A 19,943-nucleotide genomic window follows, 5' to 3' on the forward strand; every position below is an offset into this window, starting at 1 on the left:
TGTGGTTGGCAGAATGCCCAGAAGCAATTTGCAGGAAGCTGATAAGATAAGCAAGACAAGACACGAAGGTATGTAAACTAAGTTGTTTCCTGCAAATTGCTTCAGTTGGTGTTCCTCCTTAAATAGGCTAAGGGAGTGGCCAATTAGCCCGAAGCCTTAGTCTCGAGGAAACCTCCTCCTGAGGAGCCGCTCTTGCCTTTTGGCAGCTCTGCGCGCCCGTGCATCGAGAAGAGGCTCCTCCTCTTTGTCCTCTTCACTTAAGGGAGCTTCTGGAGGTTCTGAAGGCTCTGGCTCCTGACTCCAGACTCCTCATTGTCCAACTCGAGTGCCAGCTGCACAGGCTGCTGGCACAGCACCACACCAGCCTCCTCGCTGTCTGAATCAGCTACTACCTGCACAGGCTGCGTACGGGCCACAACACAATCGGGCTTTTGAACGCATGCGCTAAAATAAGCCTCCCCCCCAAAATAAGCCCTCCCCGAAAATATTTAAACACAGAGCTGGAAATCAGGTAAGACAGCAAGAGGAGCCCCATCTTGCTCCACGCCCCCCAAAATAATACCTGCCCGAAAATAAGGCCAAGCGCTTACTTTGGGGTTAAAAAAAAGATATAAGACAGGGTCTTATTTTCGGGGAAACACGGTATGCAGATGTATGCTAGTGTATACATATGAAAAAAGAATGTAAAGGACCCCAAATGCAATTGTTTTAGACTGTCTATATCATCTCTTGGTTTTAATTTAATCAGATTCTTGATCCAATCTGCTCATTTTGAATTATGAGCTAGTTAATAAAATAATTAATCAAGTTAGCTATTCAGAAAGTTTCTGAAATAACAGCTCAGACATTTTTCTTTACTGACCTCTCGTGTTAATTTTAGTATGAACTTCGAGTTGAGGATCTCTTGAAACCATACAGGGCCACCAAGGATATGTCCCTACTTTGGACCAGACAAGATCTCCCACTTCAAACTTGCAATCACTTGCCTCTTGCATGGAAAGTGAAGAAGCAACCTGCTGTGCCTATATGAGAATCACACACACACATATAAAAAAAAATTACATCACATGAAAGTGAAAAGCTGTTATTACAAATCAGATATTCTGATGCAGAGCATAAATGTGGCATAGGTTATTGAATGTATGGATGAACGCATAGATGAATTAGTCCATATCCTGCACATGGCATATTATATAAAAATAGATGGAGTTTTTGTCTCCTGTAATTTTTTGCTTGTCCTCCATCTGCCAAGGCAGCTAGGATGCTTCTTACAAAAGTTTCTTCCTAAAAATTTTGGTCCAAAAGTCTCCCAATAATTCTGATAATAAAGTTCTTTGTTTTGAAGGCATACCTGTTTTAATACCATGTACAATTAAAAAGAGAAGAGTACTAACCGGTGTTTCATCCAATGTTGCCATTTCTTCCCTTGGTTTTTCAGACTGGATGCTAAGCCTTTCATTTGGTCTCTGTAAATTAAAACAAAAAAAAAAGTAAAAAACTGAATGAAAGAAATGCAGGAATGAATGATTACCAGAGAAAACATTCCCAGTGTAAGGCCTTGCCTTCTCCAAAGCAGCAAGAGTCCTGCTTTCTTCTTCACAAGAAAGCAGGACTCTTGAAACTGAAGTTGTTCCAAAAGAAGATTTCATTGAAAAGCTTGTGATAGCAAAAGGTCTAGGCAGGAACTAAATCTTCTCACTTAAAAAAAAAAAGCAATTTAAAGCAGTGCAAACTAAACCCCTACCGCAGTACAGCAATGCAGGAAACAGAAACCCCTACCACAGCACAGCAATGCAGGAAACAGAAACAGAAACTTCATAAGGAGATCCCTCAAATCCTCCCCCTTCCCACCAGAATGCCAGCGTCCCAACAGAAATATATGGGACCTGACATGCCACCACCCCCCGCTAGTAAAATGGGAAGTCCACCTGAAAGAAAACAAAAAAAAGGGAAGAGGGAGACAAAGAAAACATAAAATCAGCGAGGTTTGTCAGGGTACAATTGGTGAAAAATATGTATTAATTTAGGGACATGCCCATGTTTTTTGTGAACCCATTCATTGTGTGAGAAGGGGAGGTGTTTCCAAGCCACCAGAAACTGAGTGGCTCCGCAGAATTTCCTAGAGTATAGAATTTCTTGAACTTCAAAATGTTGTTCGCCCTCTACCATAATAGGGAGTGGAACAGAGGTAGTAGCCGGACAAAGGTCAGAGGTGACTGCAGGCTTCAGCAAGCTACAATGGAAAACAGGGTGGGCTTGCCGTAATGACTTAGGGAGTTGCAATTCCACTGTGACAGGTTTAATAATATGAACGATGAGGAAAGGCCCAATGTATTTAGGGCCCAGCTTTTTAGACTGCTGCAAAGATTTTAGAAACTTAGTGGAAAGGTAAACTTTGTCCCCCACTTTGTAAGGTCTAGGTTCTATTCGTTTCTTGTCTGCTTGTGCTTTTTAGGCAGCCTTGGCCACAGGTAGCTTTGTAGCCATATCAGTGGGCACGGCAGCTCAGCTCTGGCACTTCAGGGAAAGGATACTGCAAAATCCCCATTCCCTCCCCACTCCTGGGGAAGGATACTGCAAAATCTCCATTCCCACCCAACTCTGGGCCAGAGGTGGTATTTGCCGGTTCTCCAAACTGCTCAAAATTTCCGCTACCGGTTCTCCAGAACCTGTCAGCCTTTGCAGACCACTGGCCAAATGGTTTGCAAATGACTGCTCCACTGTTTCAATGAGGGGATTTCTGGTTCATGTGAGGGTAACTCAGGCATAGCATTAAATTCTTGCCCTGTGGCCACTCTGAATGAGGGAAAACCTGTGCTAGTGTCAACTGCATTATTATAGGCCACTTCTGCAAAAGGCAATCGCTCGGTCCAGTTGTCCTGCTGATTGTTAATAAAACAATGCAGGTACTGTTCCAGAACTGAGTTGGTTCATTCTGTGGCCCCGTTTGTTTGTGAATGATGACCAGAATTAAGTCCCTGTTTGGTTCCGAGTAGGTCCAAAAAGGCTTTCCAGAACTTGGATGTGAATTGGACCCCTCTGTCCGAAATAATATGTTGTGGGCCCCATGCAAGCGGTATATGTGAACCGAAAACAGCTTAGCCAAGGCTTTGGCCATAGGGATCTTTGGCATAAGACGAAGTGAACCTGCCTTGAGAAAGAGTCTGCGATAACCCAGATCACTGTGTTTCCAGAACTCTCAGGCAATTCTACAATGAAATCCATGGAGATCTCTCTCCATGGTGCTGAAGGATCAGCCACTGGCTGCAATAGATCGGGGGTTTTCCCTTGCCAGCGTTTAGCCGCAGCGCAAATGGGGTAGCTTGTTATATAGCTATGTCTTTTTTTAATGAGGGTCACACACACACACACACGCTTTATATCCAGGCACATAATGTATTATTATTCTGGATATTAAATCCAATATGCGCAGAAGCTATTTCTAGGGAGAAAAAAATGACTTAAGGGCTATTGTTTCCCAACACAGTTTTCTAAACAAGGCTATTAATTTTATTCAGTAATATACTAAGTGTTAGTATAATTAGTTAGCACTAAAAAGTTAATATAGTTAGCATAGTTAGTACTAAATACTAAATCAATATTTTATCTAGCACAGGGGTTAGGACTCACGTCGTCACAGCGGTGTCAAGTGATGTATTGGGACTTTTTTCCCTTTCGCTAAACCAGGAGTGGCCAGTGCATGACCCATCCGGCCGGCAGGATGGGAGTTTGATAGCTCTGATCTAGCACTATCTTTATAAGTCCAGTTCAGTTTGGCCACTCTTGAAGCTCTTTCTACAACTTTAGGAAGTACAAGAAACAAGATCCAGAATTCTTAGTGCTGAGATCCATTAGAACTGTGATGGCAAACCTATGGCACGCGTGACAGAAGTAGCATGCAGTGCCATCTCTCCGGGCACACGAGCCATCGCCTGTTGCTCTTCCAGGTTCTGGCACACTGGACAGCTGGTCTTCACACATGCGGGAGCGCCGGAAACTGGAAGAGCAGCTGCCTGAAGCACATGTGTGCACCGGGAAGATAATTTTCTGGTTTCCAGCGCACAGGCCAGCTGGTCTTCGCACACACATGCATGCCAGAAACCGGAAAACCAGGTGGCCAGTGCGCATGTGAACACCAGAAACTGGAATATCATCTTCCCAGCGTGCGCATGCACACTGGTGGCTGCTCTTCTGGTTTCCAGCATGCACGCACATGCTCCCGTTCTGCACTCAGTGCTGAAAAGGTTCGCCAACACTGCATTAGAACCACAGGACAAAAAAGGCTGATCTTCAAGAAAGTCAAACAAGGTCAGGGCTGATTAATTGTTTAGTTGGGAGACGATCAAAACTATGGATCACACTGGGATGCTCCCCCACGTCCAAAAACCCATTACAGTATAGGAGAAGGCAATGCTTCTATCTAGCTGCCATGAAAACTGGGTGGACGTGACTATGAAATGATCTAAAGCAGTGGTCCCCATTGTTTACGGCTTGGCGACCCAGCGAGGGAGGGAGAGGGGAACCGGCCTGTTGTTCACACAAGTCAAGCCTGTCACTCGCGCAAGTCATGCACATGCACCAGCCAGCCATTTGTGTGGCCCGGTTCTGAACAGGCCATAGCCTGGTAGTGGGCCGCAGCCTGAGGTTTGGGGACCCCTGATCTAAAGTCAAGATCAATTTGAGATTATTTTTAAACCTTTCATTCAGAATAGAGTCATAGTCAACCTAGAGCTTCATTGGGCTATGTGTGATATAAATTGGTTAGATTAACTTTGGATCAACCTAAACCATTTAGGTTTTAGGAGATTTGAAAGTATACCAGTGATTTCACTACCGCCAATACATCCCACTGCGATGGACATACATTCATTAATAAATGGACAACTTTGCACTCTTAACGAAAAGGATATTATGAGGGAATCCTCATATTTGAGAAATTGTGGCGCGGTGGCCTAGAGGTGGAGCTCTCGCCTCACAATCAGGAGGCCGTGAGTTCGATCCTAGGTAGAGGCAGATACTTCTCTCTCTGGGCACAATGAGAATATATCCGCTGAACAAAACTCCGCATTGGCGACAGGAAGGGCATCTGGCCAGTAAACCACTCAGCTCCATTCAGTTGCCCAGACCCCATAATCCGCAAGGTCGTTAAAAGAAGATGATCGTATTTCTGAAATAATTTTTCAATTTCAGCAGCATTTAACATGGCTGCACAGGTTAGTCACTGCCATTTTCCAGAATTCACCACAAGTTTCACTTTGAAGTTTTCTGAAAACTGTTACTATTATTGTAGGAATCCTCTTGTAATCTCTCTCTTTTCTAATATGATAGGCAAGCTGATTCATGTCTTCAACCCTTTTCTTCCCAATAAAGAAACAGAATGCATAACCCAGTGAATTACAACCTTCATCACTGATTCTAAACATATGAGCAGAATCCAGGCAGACAGCCAATTGTGATTGAATTAGAAAAAGGACCATTTTAAGATGTTCGTTGCATTTGTAGTGTAGAATGAAGGCAGAAGTAGATAAGAATTATTTAACTGTAACAGCAAAGGAGGATATAAATTTAGAACCTATGAATAAGTAATTTAAATGTACAAATCGTTCTGGGGACTGCAAGGCAACTTGCCAGCTTTTAAATTTATCTCATTTATGGACAGATATTTTGTGGAAATGTTCTGTCGCTTTCTTTCTGAAGGGCTGTTCCATAGCGGGCCTGTTTTGTTCAGGGGACATTTGTCTCCTTCCTTCCATTTACTGGTGAAGTTGAGTCACCCATATCATAAACTCATTTGAGAGGGGGGAGGGGGGAAGAAAAGGTGTGAGCAGATTATCACCATCAAAGCATTAATTGTTCCAAATGTGCATTTCTCAACGTCTTCTTCATTAGCCTTATAAAATAGGTCCCAATTACAATCTTTACAGAGACAAAAGCAGCTTGCTAAGGCCATTTCTTGAAAGTAAAGGTACTCCTAGACCAGGAGTCAGCAACCCGTGGCTCTGGAGCCACATGTGGCTCTTTCATCCCTCTGTTGCAGCTCTCTGTCGCCTGTCGGTGCCTGTTCTGTCCCCGTCCCACACACGCACCCCCACAGACGGCCCGGAGTTAATAAACCACACGACAAAACTCTTTGAAGATAAAGCTGGCAGCAACCCAGTGGCTAGCTGCCAATTCAGACTTTACTCACACAAAACAAAGATTAGACTGCAAGCATTCCGATAAAGCAGGCAAAGTTTCCGCAATACAAGGATTAGTCCAAATGCAGTCCGACAAGGCAGGCAGAAGTCCAGTAACGCAGAGATCATGGATTATTTCTAGTTTTTGCTCGTCACAAACTGAACCGGCCACCACACCCACATTTATAGCCTGTGAGGTGTGGTCGAGTGACTCAGCTAATCTCTGGCACGCCTTCCCCTCTGCTGCGCACGCTTCTCCCTGCGCCTCTGCCGAGGGTCCAGCCAGCACTTATCTCCTTCGTCGCTGTCCACCTGTGGCTGTGGGGACGTGCTTGGCTCTGGGCCTATCTCTTGGCCTTCGGTGTCCTCCGGAGGCATTGCCAGAGAGGAGGGTCCTGGAGAGGGAGGCCTTGCCAACTCCTCTCCCTCACTCTCAGAGTCTGCATCTGTCAATAGCCCAGGCTCAGGCAACGGAGCCACAACAGCGCCACAATTTTGAGAGGACCTTCCGGTTGGGGGGGGGGAAGCACGGCGTACCAGGATGAGAAACTATGTCAAGGGGCGGGTTTTCTAGTCGGCTCCACAATTGATAGGGCTTTCAGTTAGGACAGGTAGAGGAAAAAGGACGCTGCGCTATGAGGAGACTCTATGGTGGGGAAACTGGACTTCCGGTCAGCTCTAGAATTGAACGGTGGGCTTCCGGTTAGGACCTTTGTGGCTCCCGGTGTTTTCTTTTCTGTGGGAAACGGGTCCAAATGGCTCTTTGAGTGTTTACAGTTGCCGACCCCTGTCCTAGACCAGGGGTGGGGAACGATGGCTCTTTTTATGACTTGTGGACTTCAGCTTCCAGATTTCTCGAACATACAAATGTCACCGCATCCCGATGGTCATGTGATCAAAATTCAGGCACTCGGCGAACGCTACTACAATGGTTTGTTGCATCCTGGGTCTTAGGAACACCATTTGCAACCTTCTGAGTTGATTTCTAACAAGCAAAGTGAACAGGGGCAGTCAGATTTGGGTAATGACCAATTGATTCACTTCACTTCACAACTATTACAAAATCGGGCACAACTCACTTTACAATCACCTCACTTAGCAACAGGGATGGTAGCCCTAATTGTGGTCACCACTCAAGGACTACCTGTATTGTCGCTTGAGCTGATACCTTGTTTCTCCGAAAATAAGACATCCCCTGATAATAAGCCCAATCGGGTTTTTGAGCGCATGAGCTAAAATAAGCCTCCCCCCAAAAATAAGTCCTCCCCGAAAATATTTAAACACAGCTGGAAATCAGGTAAGATGGCAAGAGGAGCCCCATCTTGCTCCACGTGCCCCAAAATAATAAAACTTCCCCAAAAATAAGGCCAAGCGCTTATTTCGGGGTTCAAAAAAATATAAGACAGGGTCTTATTTTTGGTATACGGTATCTAGGTATTTCATGCCAATAATTCCCTTTTTTAAAAATATTTTTAATGTTTTAAGTAAGGAACTTATATAATATTTTTAAAAAGGCCTTTTACTGATCTCTTTTTGTTTAATTGTAACGATGGATGAAGAGACATCTTCCTCACAAGTTGCCACAACTTTGCTAACTGGAAGTGAGTTTTGTTTCTCTACCCTATCTGGTTTTCACAGAAGCTTTGGAAGTGAGCATATATGAAGGGAAGAAATTTCACAAATCAAGTTTCTTGCTAGAAACAAAACCCCGTTAAGTTACATCTCCATTTTATTTGTGAAAACATAAAGGCCAAATCTAGGGCTTCTTTCCTGTTAATAAATTATGTGAGTTCATTAAAAGGTTGTCTTATAAGCCCGTTACAACAGTGGTTTGCAAGAGGCTTAGTTGAAATATAGCAAGGTAGTAGAGAATACTGACATATTGCCATTGCCCTGTTCTAAGAGTGATCTTTATGGACAAATCTCTATTTTAATATAATTTTTTTTTTAATTTTGTTATTAATATAGATAAAAAGAGCAACATGTTCAAAATCCATATAAGCAGTGTGTTGTCTGGTTACAATTCTTTTGAATAACATTCATCATAGTAACAATGATAGCAATCTCCAATAGTAATCTCATAATAACAGTGCTTTTCCCTTATAATATTAATACATATTCATTATTAATACTAATCAAAATTAATAATTTACAGTAAACAACCCTAATAATAAAATTCATCTTTCTCTTGTAATTTTCGAAGTTCTAACTCCTGTTTCTCTCATCCAACCGACAGAACAGATCCCATGCCTCAAAATATTCAGTGTCTTCCTTTTCTTTAATTTCAAATTTTAGTTTATTCATTTCTGCATATTCTAAAATTTTTGTTATTATTTTTTCTTCTGTGGGGATTTTATTTTATTTATTTTTTATTTCCAATTTATATACCGCCCTTCTCCCTGAGGACTCAAGGCGGTGTACAGCCAGAATTAAGAACATGAAATACAAATAATAAAAACAATTAAAATATATATAAATTTGGCCCACAAATTAAAAATCACAAACCAATTAAAACATTTAAAATTTTTTTCTTAAGCTCTCCTCGCCCTTCCAATGTTGTGTGAACATGAATTTGGCCGCTGTTAACACATGTATTATTAAGTATACATTTCTTTTACTGTATTTATCTGATATGATGCCCAACAGAAATGTTTCTGGTTTTAGATCTATATGTTACTTTATCATTTTTTCTAGCCAGGTGTGTATCTTAGTCCAGTATTTTTTTGCTTTCGGACATGTCCACCACATGTGATAATACGAGCCCGGGATTTGGTTGCACTTCCAACACTTGGCAGACATATTCTTAAACATTCTTAGCATCAGAGAGCCGTTTAGAAAGTGAAATAGTATTTGCTGTGTGAGCAAGGAGAGAGGAAGGAGCCTGGCCGTGGCTTAGCTCCAGTGTTCTGTATTAAAGGTGCTTCCTGCTGTGAAAGTAAAACTGAAAGTGAAACTCTTCTCCTCTGCTTGTGTTTTGCATTTGGAACAGATTTCTTTGCAGGTGGGGAGGGGGAGTAGAGCTCCTTAGCATCAGAGCATGTTAATCATAATATAGGAAATACTAATGCTCTGATGGTCATTTTGAAAAATCCTTTCTTAGTGAGCACCTAGAAGCCAAGAGGAACATACGTGGCAAATTTCAAGTTTGTAAGCTTTACAGTTCTGGAGATTTCGTGATTACGGAGTGAGTAGTTTTCGCTTTTATATATATAGAAAATTTTGAGCTGATTTGTCTCCTAGATGATTCTGGACACCTTACATCTCAAAAACAAGACTTTGGTGCATTAATAAAGTTTCAAGATTAGCAAATAGAAGACAAAGGTGTATATACTTAACATCTGACATACATGTGACAAAGCAAAGAAATGTTGGAGTAGGATTCATATCTTAATACAGAAGATTCTCAAAGTGAATATAAAGATAAAACCAGAAACTTTTCTTTTGGGAAAAAGACTTTTTTTGGAACTTTGATATTATAAATGTTGACAGCAGCAAGATTATTTTATGCACAAAAACTGGAAGGACGCTTTGATTCCCACAATGGATGAGTGGTAGCAAAAGCTGCTGGAATTAGCAGAGATGGCTAAATTACCTTTTTTGATTAAAGAAAAAACACAACTATTTTTTGTTTCTTCTTGGAAACTACTTCTGGACTTTGTGCTCGAGGTGGGGGAAAAAATGAAACTTTGATTTTGGGTTTTACCGATTAAATAGATTTGTTGTTATAGAAATGGCTAGTTTATAATATTATGTAAAAGTTAAAAAGTTGAGGTTTGATGTTATTATCTTATTCTACTGCACCAAAGGGAGTCGGAAGTCAACACCTTTTCTTTCTTTTCCCCCTTTTTTCCCCTTCTCTATCTTTTCTACTATTTTCTTTTGTATTTTTGTATCTTATAGTGTTAATATATAAAGTATGTAACACACACACACATACACAACATCTATTAGTCTTTTAGAGTTTTCTTTCAACACTAACCTTCAAATGAAATTACTTTTCAAATGGAGTGAAAATTTAATTTGGGAGATAGCATGGGGCTGTTCAGTCATACAGCATTACTTGTAAAGGTTATTTTTTAATAACTTGCTTAAAGTCTATTAAAAGAAATGTTGGGTGGCCACCAGCATTATGCCACATTTCCTCATAGTTTAACCGCGCCTTCTAAGACCGTTTACAGAGTATTCTGTTGTCACATTAGGCAATCTTTCAGCTAGTCTACTGAAATCTGGACCAATAAAGAGCATTTTTTTTGTTTTGCAGAAACAAAGCAAATGCTTGTGCTTCATTGTTTCATGAGTATCCCTATTAAGGTTTATAGAATTACTACCACGTTTCCCCGAAAATAAGACATCCCCTGATAATAAGCCCAATCGGGCTTTTGAACGCATGCGCTAAAATAAGCCTTCCCCCGAAAATAAGCCCTCCCCAAAAATATTTAAACACAGAACTGGAAATCAGGTAAGATGGCAAGAGGAGTCCCATCTTGCTCCACGCGCCCCAAAATAATAAGGCCTCCCCAAAAATAAGGCCAAGCGCTCATTTCGGGGTTAAAAAAAAATATAAGACAGCGTCTTATTTTCGGGAAAACACGATATATAGAATAGAGTAGAGTAGAGTAGAGTAGAGTAGAGTAGAGTAGAGTAGAGTAGAGTAGAATAGAATAGAATAGAATAGAACAATGAACGGAATGGAATAGAATGGAATGGAATGGAACAGAACAAAATAATGAATGGAATGGAATGGAATGGAATGGAATGGAATGGAATGGAATGGAATAGAATAGAATAGAATAGAATAGAATAGAATAGAATAGAATAGAATAGAATAGAATAGAATAGAATAAACAGAGTTGGAAGGGACCTTGGAGGTCTTCTAGTCCAACCCTCTGCCTAGGCAGGAAACCCTACACAACTTCAGACAAATGGCTATCCAACATCTTCTTAAAAACTTCCAGTGTTGGAGCATTCACAACTTCTGGAGGCAAGTTGTTCCACTGATTAATTGTTCTCACTGTCAGGAAATTTCTCCTTAGTTCTAAATTGCTTCTCTCCTTGATTATAGAATCAGCTACCACTGATTGAAAGAGTCATCTCACAACTTTTTGTACCAAAAGCAAAGGTCTAAAGACAGAATTATGAGACCAATTCCAAAAAACAAGTGGTTTATAGTCAATGGAATCATAACAAATGAAATGATGCCAAAATATGATCTGCATGTACAGACGACAACATAATCAGACAAACCAATATGGTCTGGTGGTTAAGGTGCTGGTTTAGAAACAAGGAGGCTGGAAGTTCTAGTCCCGCTTTAGGCATGAAAACCAGCTGGGAGCTTTTGGGCCGGTCACTTTCTCTTAGGCCACCACACAGGGCTGTTGTTGTGGGGAAAATAGGAGGAGGAAGTACGTGCTGCCTGGAGTTACTTATAAATAAAGTGTTGGATAAAAGTCCAATAAACAAACCAATAAATAAATATTGCAATTACATACTTATGGTGAACATCAGCTACAAGTACTAAGTCAGTGTGTTTGTGTAAAGTCATCACACATACTTCCTCTTTACCCTTCTGTAGATGTCCATGCATTTAGTGGTTAAGGCTTCAGTCTGAGAATAATCCCCATTGAATTTAATGAACATTATGAATAGCTATGGATACTACTGGATTACACTGAAGATAACATTTGAAACTTCTAAATTACTCTTTTATCTAAAATACCGTGTTTCCTCGAGAATAAGAACCCTGTCTTATATTTTTTTGAACTCTGAAATAAGCGCTTGGCCTTATTACCATGCGCTCAAAAGCCCGATTGGGCTTATTATCAGGGGATGTCTTATTTTGGGGGAAACAGGGTAGTATTTTAACACCTTCAGGATGATGATTCGATTAGCAAATTATTGCATGAAAATTAGAAATTATCATATGAAACTAAATAAAGTGTAGCCTGTTTTATATGAATTGTTTTCGGCGTTATTGTGATTTCTGCACGAAACAGTTACCCCATTCACACAGGGAGGCTTATAATTTAATACAGAAAAAGAAAAAGAAAAGAGAGAGAGAGAGAAAATGCAAAAAGACCAGGAATTGTTAACAGAAAATGTACTGCAAATGATTTTCACTCTCTCTCCCTAATTATACCCCAAAATGAAGCACCGTATAACTTTAATAGCCATCATGTCACTCAGCTGTACTAAAATTACTGAGATAATATTCACCCATCAATAGTATTGTACAATCTAGAAGAATCTAAAGTTTTTTATAAATTATTCTGACAATTTGCATAGTTGGTTGCAAAAGATGGTTTTGGATTTTTTTCCCTTGTGGTAGAGAAAAATCTACATTTTGTTTTTTTATTAATAAAATGCATTTATACAAACAAACAGTCCAGGACGGAATGCTACTAAGCAATCTTTGGGCACTGATTGGCAATATTCCATAAAAGCCAAGCTGACAAACGGATGAAAAAAATATTAAGAAAAAGACTCGGAAAAGCAATGCTTTGCAGCAACATTAAAAAGAAAAAATAAGAGGAAGAGGAAGAGAAAGAGGAGGAGGAGGAGGAGGAGGAGGAGGAGGAAGAGGAGGAGGAAGAGGAAGAAGAAGAGGAGGAGGAGGAGGCGAAGGAGGAGGAGGAAGAGGAGGAGGAGGAGGAGGAGGAGGAGGAGGCGAAGGAGGAGGAGGAAGAGGAGGAGGAGGAGGAGGAGGAGGAGGAGGAGAGGGAGAAGGAGAAGGAGAAGGAGAAGGAGAAGGAGAAGGAGAAGGAGAGGAAACTGAATTATTATTTTTTATTCCAACTTACATTTTGCTCCTCCGGCTCGAGTTTGGGAATCTTACGTGACTTGCGCTCTTCTGAATGGGCAGCATCATGCTTGCTACTTTTTTTCCGTTTCTCCTTCCTCCCTTCGTGTTTGGACTTCGCAAACTCGCTCGCTTGCACTTCGTTTAAAAGATCCCCACACAGCGAGGACTCGAACAATTCCCTGCCGTTCTGGATAGTTTTGGTTATTTTTAGTTTAATTTCTGGTGAGCCTGTCTTCTTTGGAATCACCGTCTGGGAGGCTGAGGGCGGTGGGGGCTGGGGAGGAGAGGGTTTTTCCAGGAGGTCATGTGGCCTTAGGTTAGAGTTCTCCATTTGATAATACTCCGGTGGGCTAAAGTTTCTAACGGTGCCAAAGCCGTTGGCAGAGCCATTGGGATATTGGCTGAAGGGCTGGAATTTGGTCTGGGGCTCGTACATGCCAATTTGGGGAAATCCATTAATGAGGGGCGGAAGGTCCTCGGCTGTTGGCGTGGGATACTGAAAACCTTGCTGCAAGGCAAGGGCAGCTTCATAGGGTGTCTGTCGACCATCTTCCGTGATGTCGCTGTGGGCATCGAAAGCATCCTCTTGGCGGTTGTTCGCCGAATCAATGAGTTGAGGTGGTTGCTGAATTGTGTTTCCCATGATCCCTTGCATGAAAGAGAAGGAGAAATCCATTGTTCTGCTCCAGCATCCTTAGCTTTCCCTTTTTCTCATAGGGCCTAAAATGAGAGAAGGAAAGAGAGAGAGAGAGAAAAAAAAAGAAGACGTGATTCTATGGCTTCTCTAGCAAAATTTAGAAAAATTAAGGCGATCGCTACGATTGAACAGGAATTTCCCCCTTTCTGCTAACAAGGTTTCAAAGCAGCGGTGAAATTCAATTTTTTTTTACCACTCGTTCTGTGGGCGTGGCTTGGTGGGCGTGGTGTGGCAGGATACTGCAAAATCCCCATTCCCTCCCCACTCTGGGGCCAGCTAGAAGTGGTATTTGCCAGCTCTCCGAACTACTCAAAATTTCCACTACCGGTTCTCCAGAACCTGTCAGAACCTGCTGGATTTCACCCTTGTTTCAAAGGCTAGTAACTTTACTACAGCATAAACTCTAGTGTGTTGAGCAAATGTTTTTTATTTGGTACACAAAAGACTTTTCAGCGTTATTGTAAGGCAACAAAAGATCAGGTCCATGTGAACGTCTAATTAAACTGATTTATTGCTAATCATGCCTATGCACAGGAATCTTCTCAACTAATGGTTAACACCTGCTTGGAGTTAGATGAGCGTTAATGGAATTCAAGGGTGGCTGGATTACTTAGCTTGTAGCTATGTAGGGATTCTAAGGCTGATGTCTTTTTTAAATCCACCCCTGGGTTGGGCCACTCCTTCTCCTGCATCAGGTGAGTCAATTGTGGTCATAAGTTGAGGACTACCTGTATGCAATAAAAAAAATTCTACCTACAATGGATCTTTCTGTAGAGAAATGTTCACATGAGGGCTACATCCCTCTCTCTATTTCTATTCTAAATGGGGAAAAGAGGCTGAAATTGTCTACAGGGCCAATTCTTAATTTGGGGAAACTAAAACTTATCAAAGAGAGTCTAATGGCCTCTACCTTAGACTACGTTTTATACTGCAGTAGCCATAAAACATCCTAATTCAAAGGTTATATTCTCAATAAGGAGGAAAACTCAATAAGGAGGAAAACTGACTGGATGCTGCATACAAATTTAAACTTCTTTTTTTTTCCTCTTGTAAAAATCCCCTCAACAGCCGGTACTCAAACCTGGTATTTAAACATTTTTCTGGAAATATGTAAAGAAATGAAAAAGCCATTCTATTATAGTTTCCAAACCAAAATATTTTCCTTATTAACCACATGGTGATGTATTTGGCTCTCTTCATTTTCAATTATCAGCACAGTGCAGGGGTTCGTCTTTCTAAAAAAATATATAGTTATAGCCCTTTAATCCTGTAGAATATTTTAAATATATGAATCCTCAATAACAAATTATCTTGTCTTAACTGCATATTAAACATGGAGCGGAATCAAGGTAATATTGTACTTAAAAATGCATGGTTTTGAACTCATAATTACCGCTGATGGGACTGTTCAACATGCAGTTCAGTGGCCTTACGACTTATTTGGGCTTCTGATTGATATTTTATCTTACCTTTTTTTTCCCCCAGGAGCTCAGGGCCACAACCTTAGCACTTTCCCTTTCAATTCCCCACCCCCCCAACCAATAACTCCCTTGTCATAGGTTAAGCCTGTGCGATTGTAACAGACCCAGAGGTACACTTGAAAATTGGCATAGGGATGGGCACCTTGTTGGTAGCTTCCCATCTAGTTAATTAATCTTTAAAAACCCAAGTTAGTCACAGCAAAGATAATAATGGGAGACCAGGATGTGCAGTTTCTTTTTTTTTTTTGACTACATATATTATAAAATATGAAATAAAAAAAAGATAGAAGAACATTAAGATGTGCAGTTTCAAAGCAGAAAGATTTGAAGTGTTCCAAGACCACCTCGACACCGAAAAGAGCATTTTGCAATCAGAATAACAACCAATGTTCTATACTAGGAGAAGAAAAAAAAAGAAAAGCCACAGCCATCGACCACTTACTTTCCCCTCTACAAAAACAGAACACAAAAGCAGAAGCAACAGAGTTGGCCGTTGTGGGTCTGATATTCCTGCGCATTAAACGAAGAAAAGAGGAAGGAGAAAAATCCTGATTACAATTGAAAGAAGACATTAAAGTCTGGGCAGGCTTGTGCAACTTGAAGTGAGCCAGTATTCGGAGAAACGGAATGGACTTTCTGAGATATTTTAATCGCAAAATATACTTTAGAATGCAGGCACAATCCCATCAGGCCTTACAACGCTTGAAGAATACAAATGAGGTTATTCAAGAAGCTCTGCTGTTAAACCTTCTATCTAATGAGGCCATTTCTTTCTAACACTTATTGTTATGAGTTGAGCCGAAAGAAAAGGACTCGGCCTTACTGGAATGTAACAGGGCTCCCCAGTTCGAGAACTAATTATGCAAAACACAAATAAACCGCTCAGTTTAGCAATTAGTCACCGTAGCTGTAGCTGTGCAGGACATGCTAATTCACATCGTGGTTTGACTTCCTCTAACATGTGAAGATAAAACATAAGTCACTTACTGGTTTTGGGTGCAAGAATACTAACTGTAGCCTGACCTGTTCTTGAACAAGCAGCCCGAAGAATAGGCTTTGTATGCTGCTGAGCCCAGTCTGTTAGCTGTTAACACTTCAAAGCAATGACACAGGATGCACAATTTATTATTATTTTTTTAAAAGGAGCAATATGTAAGCAGGATTTCCATAGCTTAATTTTTTTTTTTCATCTTCTGTAGGTGTGTCTTCATGGCTGGTTAGGAAAAAAAATCATCTTTCCTTTTCCTACATACAGATATCAACTGGGGCAATGCCAGGTTTTTGTTTTTTTTTCCTGGTTGGCTTAAATCAGGGATGAATTATTTGTAAGGCACACCTGAACCAGGAAGTCCTACCACTGAAATTCAGAGTCACAATAACCCATCTTTATGCTACAGTTTTTCCTACGACCATAAGGCTGGGGACGGGAGCAAGAGGCTTCAAGGAGGCAAACCGTTCTTATTTCTAGCTTTAAAATCCCCCAACTCCAGCATAACAACTTAAAAGATATTTTGTTGTTAGTTGCGAAGTTGTGTCCGACCCATTGCGACCCCATGGACAACGTTCCTCCAGGCCTTCCTGTCCTCTACCATCCTCTGGAATCCATTTAAGCTCACACGGACTGCTTCAGTGACTCCATCCAGCCATCTCATTCTCTGCTGTCCTCTTCTTCTTTTGCCCTCAATCTTTCCCAGCATTAGGCTCTTCTCCAGTGAGTCCTTCCTTCTCATTAGGTGGCCAAAGGATTTGAGTTTCATCTTCAGGATCTGGCCTTCTAAAGAGCAGTCTGGGTTGATCTCCTCTAGGACTGACCGGTTGGATCACCTTGCAGTCCAAGGGAGTCGCAGGAGTCTTCTCCAGTACCAGAGTTCAAAGGCCTCAATTCTCTGACGCTCAGCCTTTCTTATGGTCCAACTTTCACAGCCATACATTGCAACTGGGAAAACCATAGCCTTGACTATACACACTTTTGTTGGCAGGGTGATGTCTCTGCTTTTTAATATGTTGTCTAGATTTGCCATAGCTTTCCTTCCCAGGAGCAAGTGTCTTTTTTTTTTTTAAATTTGATTTATATGCCACCCTTCTCCGGAGACTCAGGGCGGCTTACAATGCATTAAGCAATAGCCTTCATACTTTTGTATATTTTTACAAAGTCAGCTTATTGCCCCCAGAAACTGGATCCTCAATTTACCTACCTTAGAAAGGATGGAAGGCTGAGTCAACCTTGAGCCTGGCAAGATTCGAACTTACTAATTGCAGACAGCTGGAGTTAAATTACAATTCATTAGTCTGCTGAGCTATCCAGGCTCTTTTAATTTCTTGGCTGCAGTCCCCATCTGTGGTTTCTAAAATCCCCCAACTCCAGCATAATAACTTAAAATATGTATCTTGTTTCAAAATTCAGCAACAGATTTCAAATATTTGGGACATTTCAAAGGATGAAAATGGGGCCATCTATCTACCGAAATCACTAAAACCCATTCCCACTCTCAATAGAAAAAAAAGCAAAATGTTGACTTCATTCTTTTTGAGGTGCCACTGTGTTTCAGACAATATCACCTTTATTCTGCACATACTTTTTTTACAAACCTTTGATACAACAACTGTATCTATAGAGAGAGAGAGGGATAAGGGAACCTTTCTCACTGGCCAGGAGGAAAGAGACTGCTGGGCTCCTGTTGCCATTAATGGCAGGATAATAATTTAATAATTATTTTAATAGCAAAATAATCTGATTCTACCAGCCAACCAACCAATCAACCAGATCACTTAATTAGTAGGCCCAGATTGCTTAATTTCCCACTGCTAATGGCAGCAAGAAGTCAGTGATCTGCATTAGGTCCCTTGGGAGGGCAGGAGGCAAGAGAAAAGTAGTATGAATCAGGGTGGATCAACTTGATTAAATCACAATTTAAATCATCATTTCAATCACTAGTAAAAAAGCTTGATTTAAATCAACTCGATTTAAATTGTAATCTTTAAAGAGCAACTGTCACCTCTGTCCCACAGCGGCTCCTCCTAACTCACCGCTGTTGACTCACCGACAGTCCCCAAAATATTGCAGAATATACAGCCTCATGCTGCATAACTAAGCTCCATTTCATGCTGAATAAACTAAATTATTAATGTATCTTAAATAGAAAACTATCTTTAGATACAATTTTTACTCCAAAAGCATTTTATTAAAATAAATTTGATAAAAATAAAAAAAATCCAATTTAATTTTTTTTAAAAAAATGTTTTTTTTTAAATCATCAATTTTTATCCACCCTGGTATGTATGCATGCATGAATGTTTATTTTTATGAATATAAAGAGAAAGTTATAGGGATATGAATGAAAAACTTGTCGTTTTATCCTTCTGATCTTTCCTACTACCTTCTCCTATTGGTATCTTACGATTATGATTACATTACTTTGTTGTTTGTATGTACATTGGGAGCGTCTGCATTGGAGACAAATTCCTTGTGTCCAACACACTTGCCAATAAAAAACTATTCCATTTTGTATTGTATTGTATATTCTCTATTTGTTCTGTATTCTCTATTCTATTTTCTATTCCATTCCATTCCATTCCATTCCATTCCATTCCATTCTGTATTCTATTCTATTCTATTCTATTCTATTTTCTATATTTAATCTGTATTCTCTATTCTATTATGTATTATTTATTATTATTTGTATTATGTATCTATTCTGTTATGTACTATGTATCTATTCTATTATATATTATTCTATTATGTATTATTCTATTATGTATTATGTATACCACACGTCTTCTGAATATTTTTTATCCCAGAGCTATAATTGCACTCAACAATGAACTAAAGGGCCACCATCAGTGAGCTGTTGGACAGCATGACTTGATCTGCTCTGTGGAAGCTTGGGTGGTATAGGGTTGGGGAATTTTTGGTGGGTGGGGATGTGTCTGGGGATTGTCATGTGTGTTGGACCTGGTCTCTGGGTGTTGTGTTAATTTCGTTGTATGGGTATACTGTGTATATACGTACAATGACAATAAACTTTATATATATTCTATTCTCCATTCCATTCCATTCTACTCTAAACTTTCCCCTGTAATGGAAAACTGTGACCTTAGAGATGAAACGCTTGCCAACTTTAGTTTAAGGCATATTCCAGATAAACACAGTTTCGACATTTGCATACCACTTTTAGAATAACTCAAAAAAATGGGTCTGAAAACAAACACCCCTCTCCCCGAAATTAACAAAGAATGCTAGCCTTCTACTTCTGCAGCTTTTAACCTCCTTGCCACATACGCATTGCTTAAAGAAGCAGAACATGACAGGTGCCGAGAATTTTCTTTTTAGTAGCGCGTTTTTTAAATGTTCACTAAAATGACAGCGTACTTCTGCTTTACTCTTTTGATTACAGGAATGCATAAGTGAGTTATGTCAACGTGTGAGGAAACGAAAGACTGGCGTCAGCAAAAATGCAGTCATAAGGGAAATCTTGAGTAAGTTTGCTTTCCCCCACCTCCCTAGGTTTTTCTCTGTTTTTATTAACTTTCTGGCCCAAAACAACCTTAGGCATTTTTAACAGCTCACTATATAACGGGGCCCAATGAAACTCTGACATTACTGAATTCCAACGCATCTTTTCAATATCACCTTCTGCAAGCAAACATCCTTTAAACAATCCAAAAATGACCTCAGTTACAAAATCCGGACCAATCAATGAGAGAACGTTATAAAACGGAAATTATTTGCAAAGGTTCTCTGTCACAGGAATGGAATGGAATGGAATGGAATGGAATGGAATGGAATGGAA

At 40.4% G+C, this 19,943-nt stretch overlaps 1 protein-coding gene across 1 annotated transcript in view; it reads right to left on the reverse strand.

Annotated features, from left to right (window-relative positions):
* NSD3 (nuclear receptor binding SET domain protein 3) overlaps nucleotides 1-19,943 on the reverse strand; it is a 103,107-nt gene that overhangs the window by 66,382 nt on the left and 16,782 nt on the right. The window contains exons 2-4 of the mRNA XM_070952235.1: nucleotides 12,974-13,695; nucleotides 1,395-1,466; nucleotides 863-1,022 (exon numbers count right to left, since the gene is read on the reverse strand). Coding sequence (XP_070808336.1) covers nucleotides 863-1,022; nucleotides 1,395-1,466; nucleotides 12,974-13,651 — 910 coding nt within the window. The 5' untranslated portion in view covers nucleotides 13,652-13,695. The remainder of the gene's footprint in view (nucleotides 1-862; nucleotides 1,023-1,394; nucleotides 1,467-12,973; nucleotides 13,696-19,943) is intronic.

This window comes from Pituophis catenifer, unplaced genomic scaffold, assembly GCF_029215685.1.
Source record: "Pituophis catenifer annectens isolate HBS135680 unplaced genomic scaffold, rPitCat1.0.hap2 SCAF_12, whole genome shotgun sequence".
In the NCBI taxonomy this organism is placed as follows: domain Eukaryota; kingdom Metazoa; phylum Chordata; class Lepidosauria; order Squamata; family Colubridae; genus Pituophis; species Pituophis catenifer.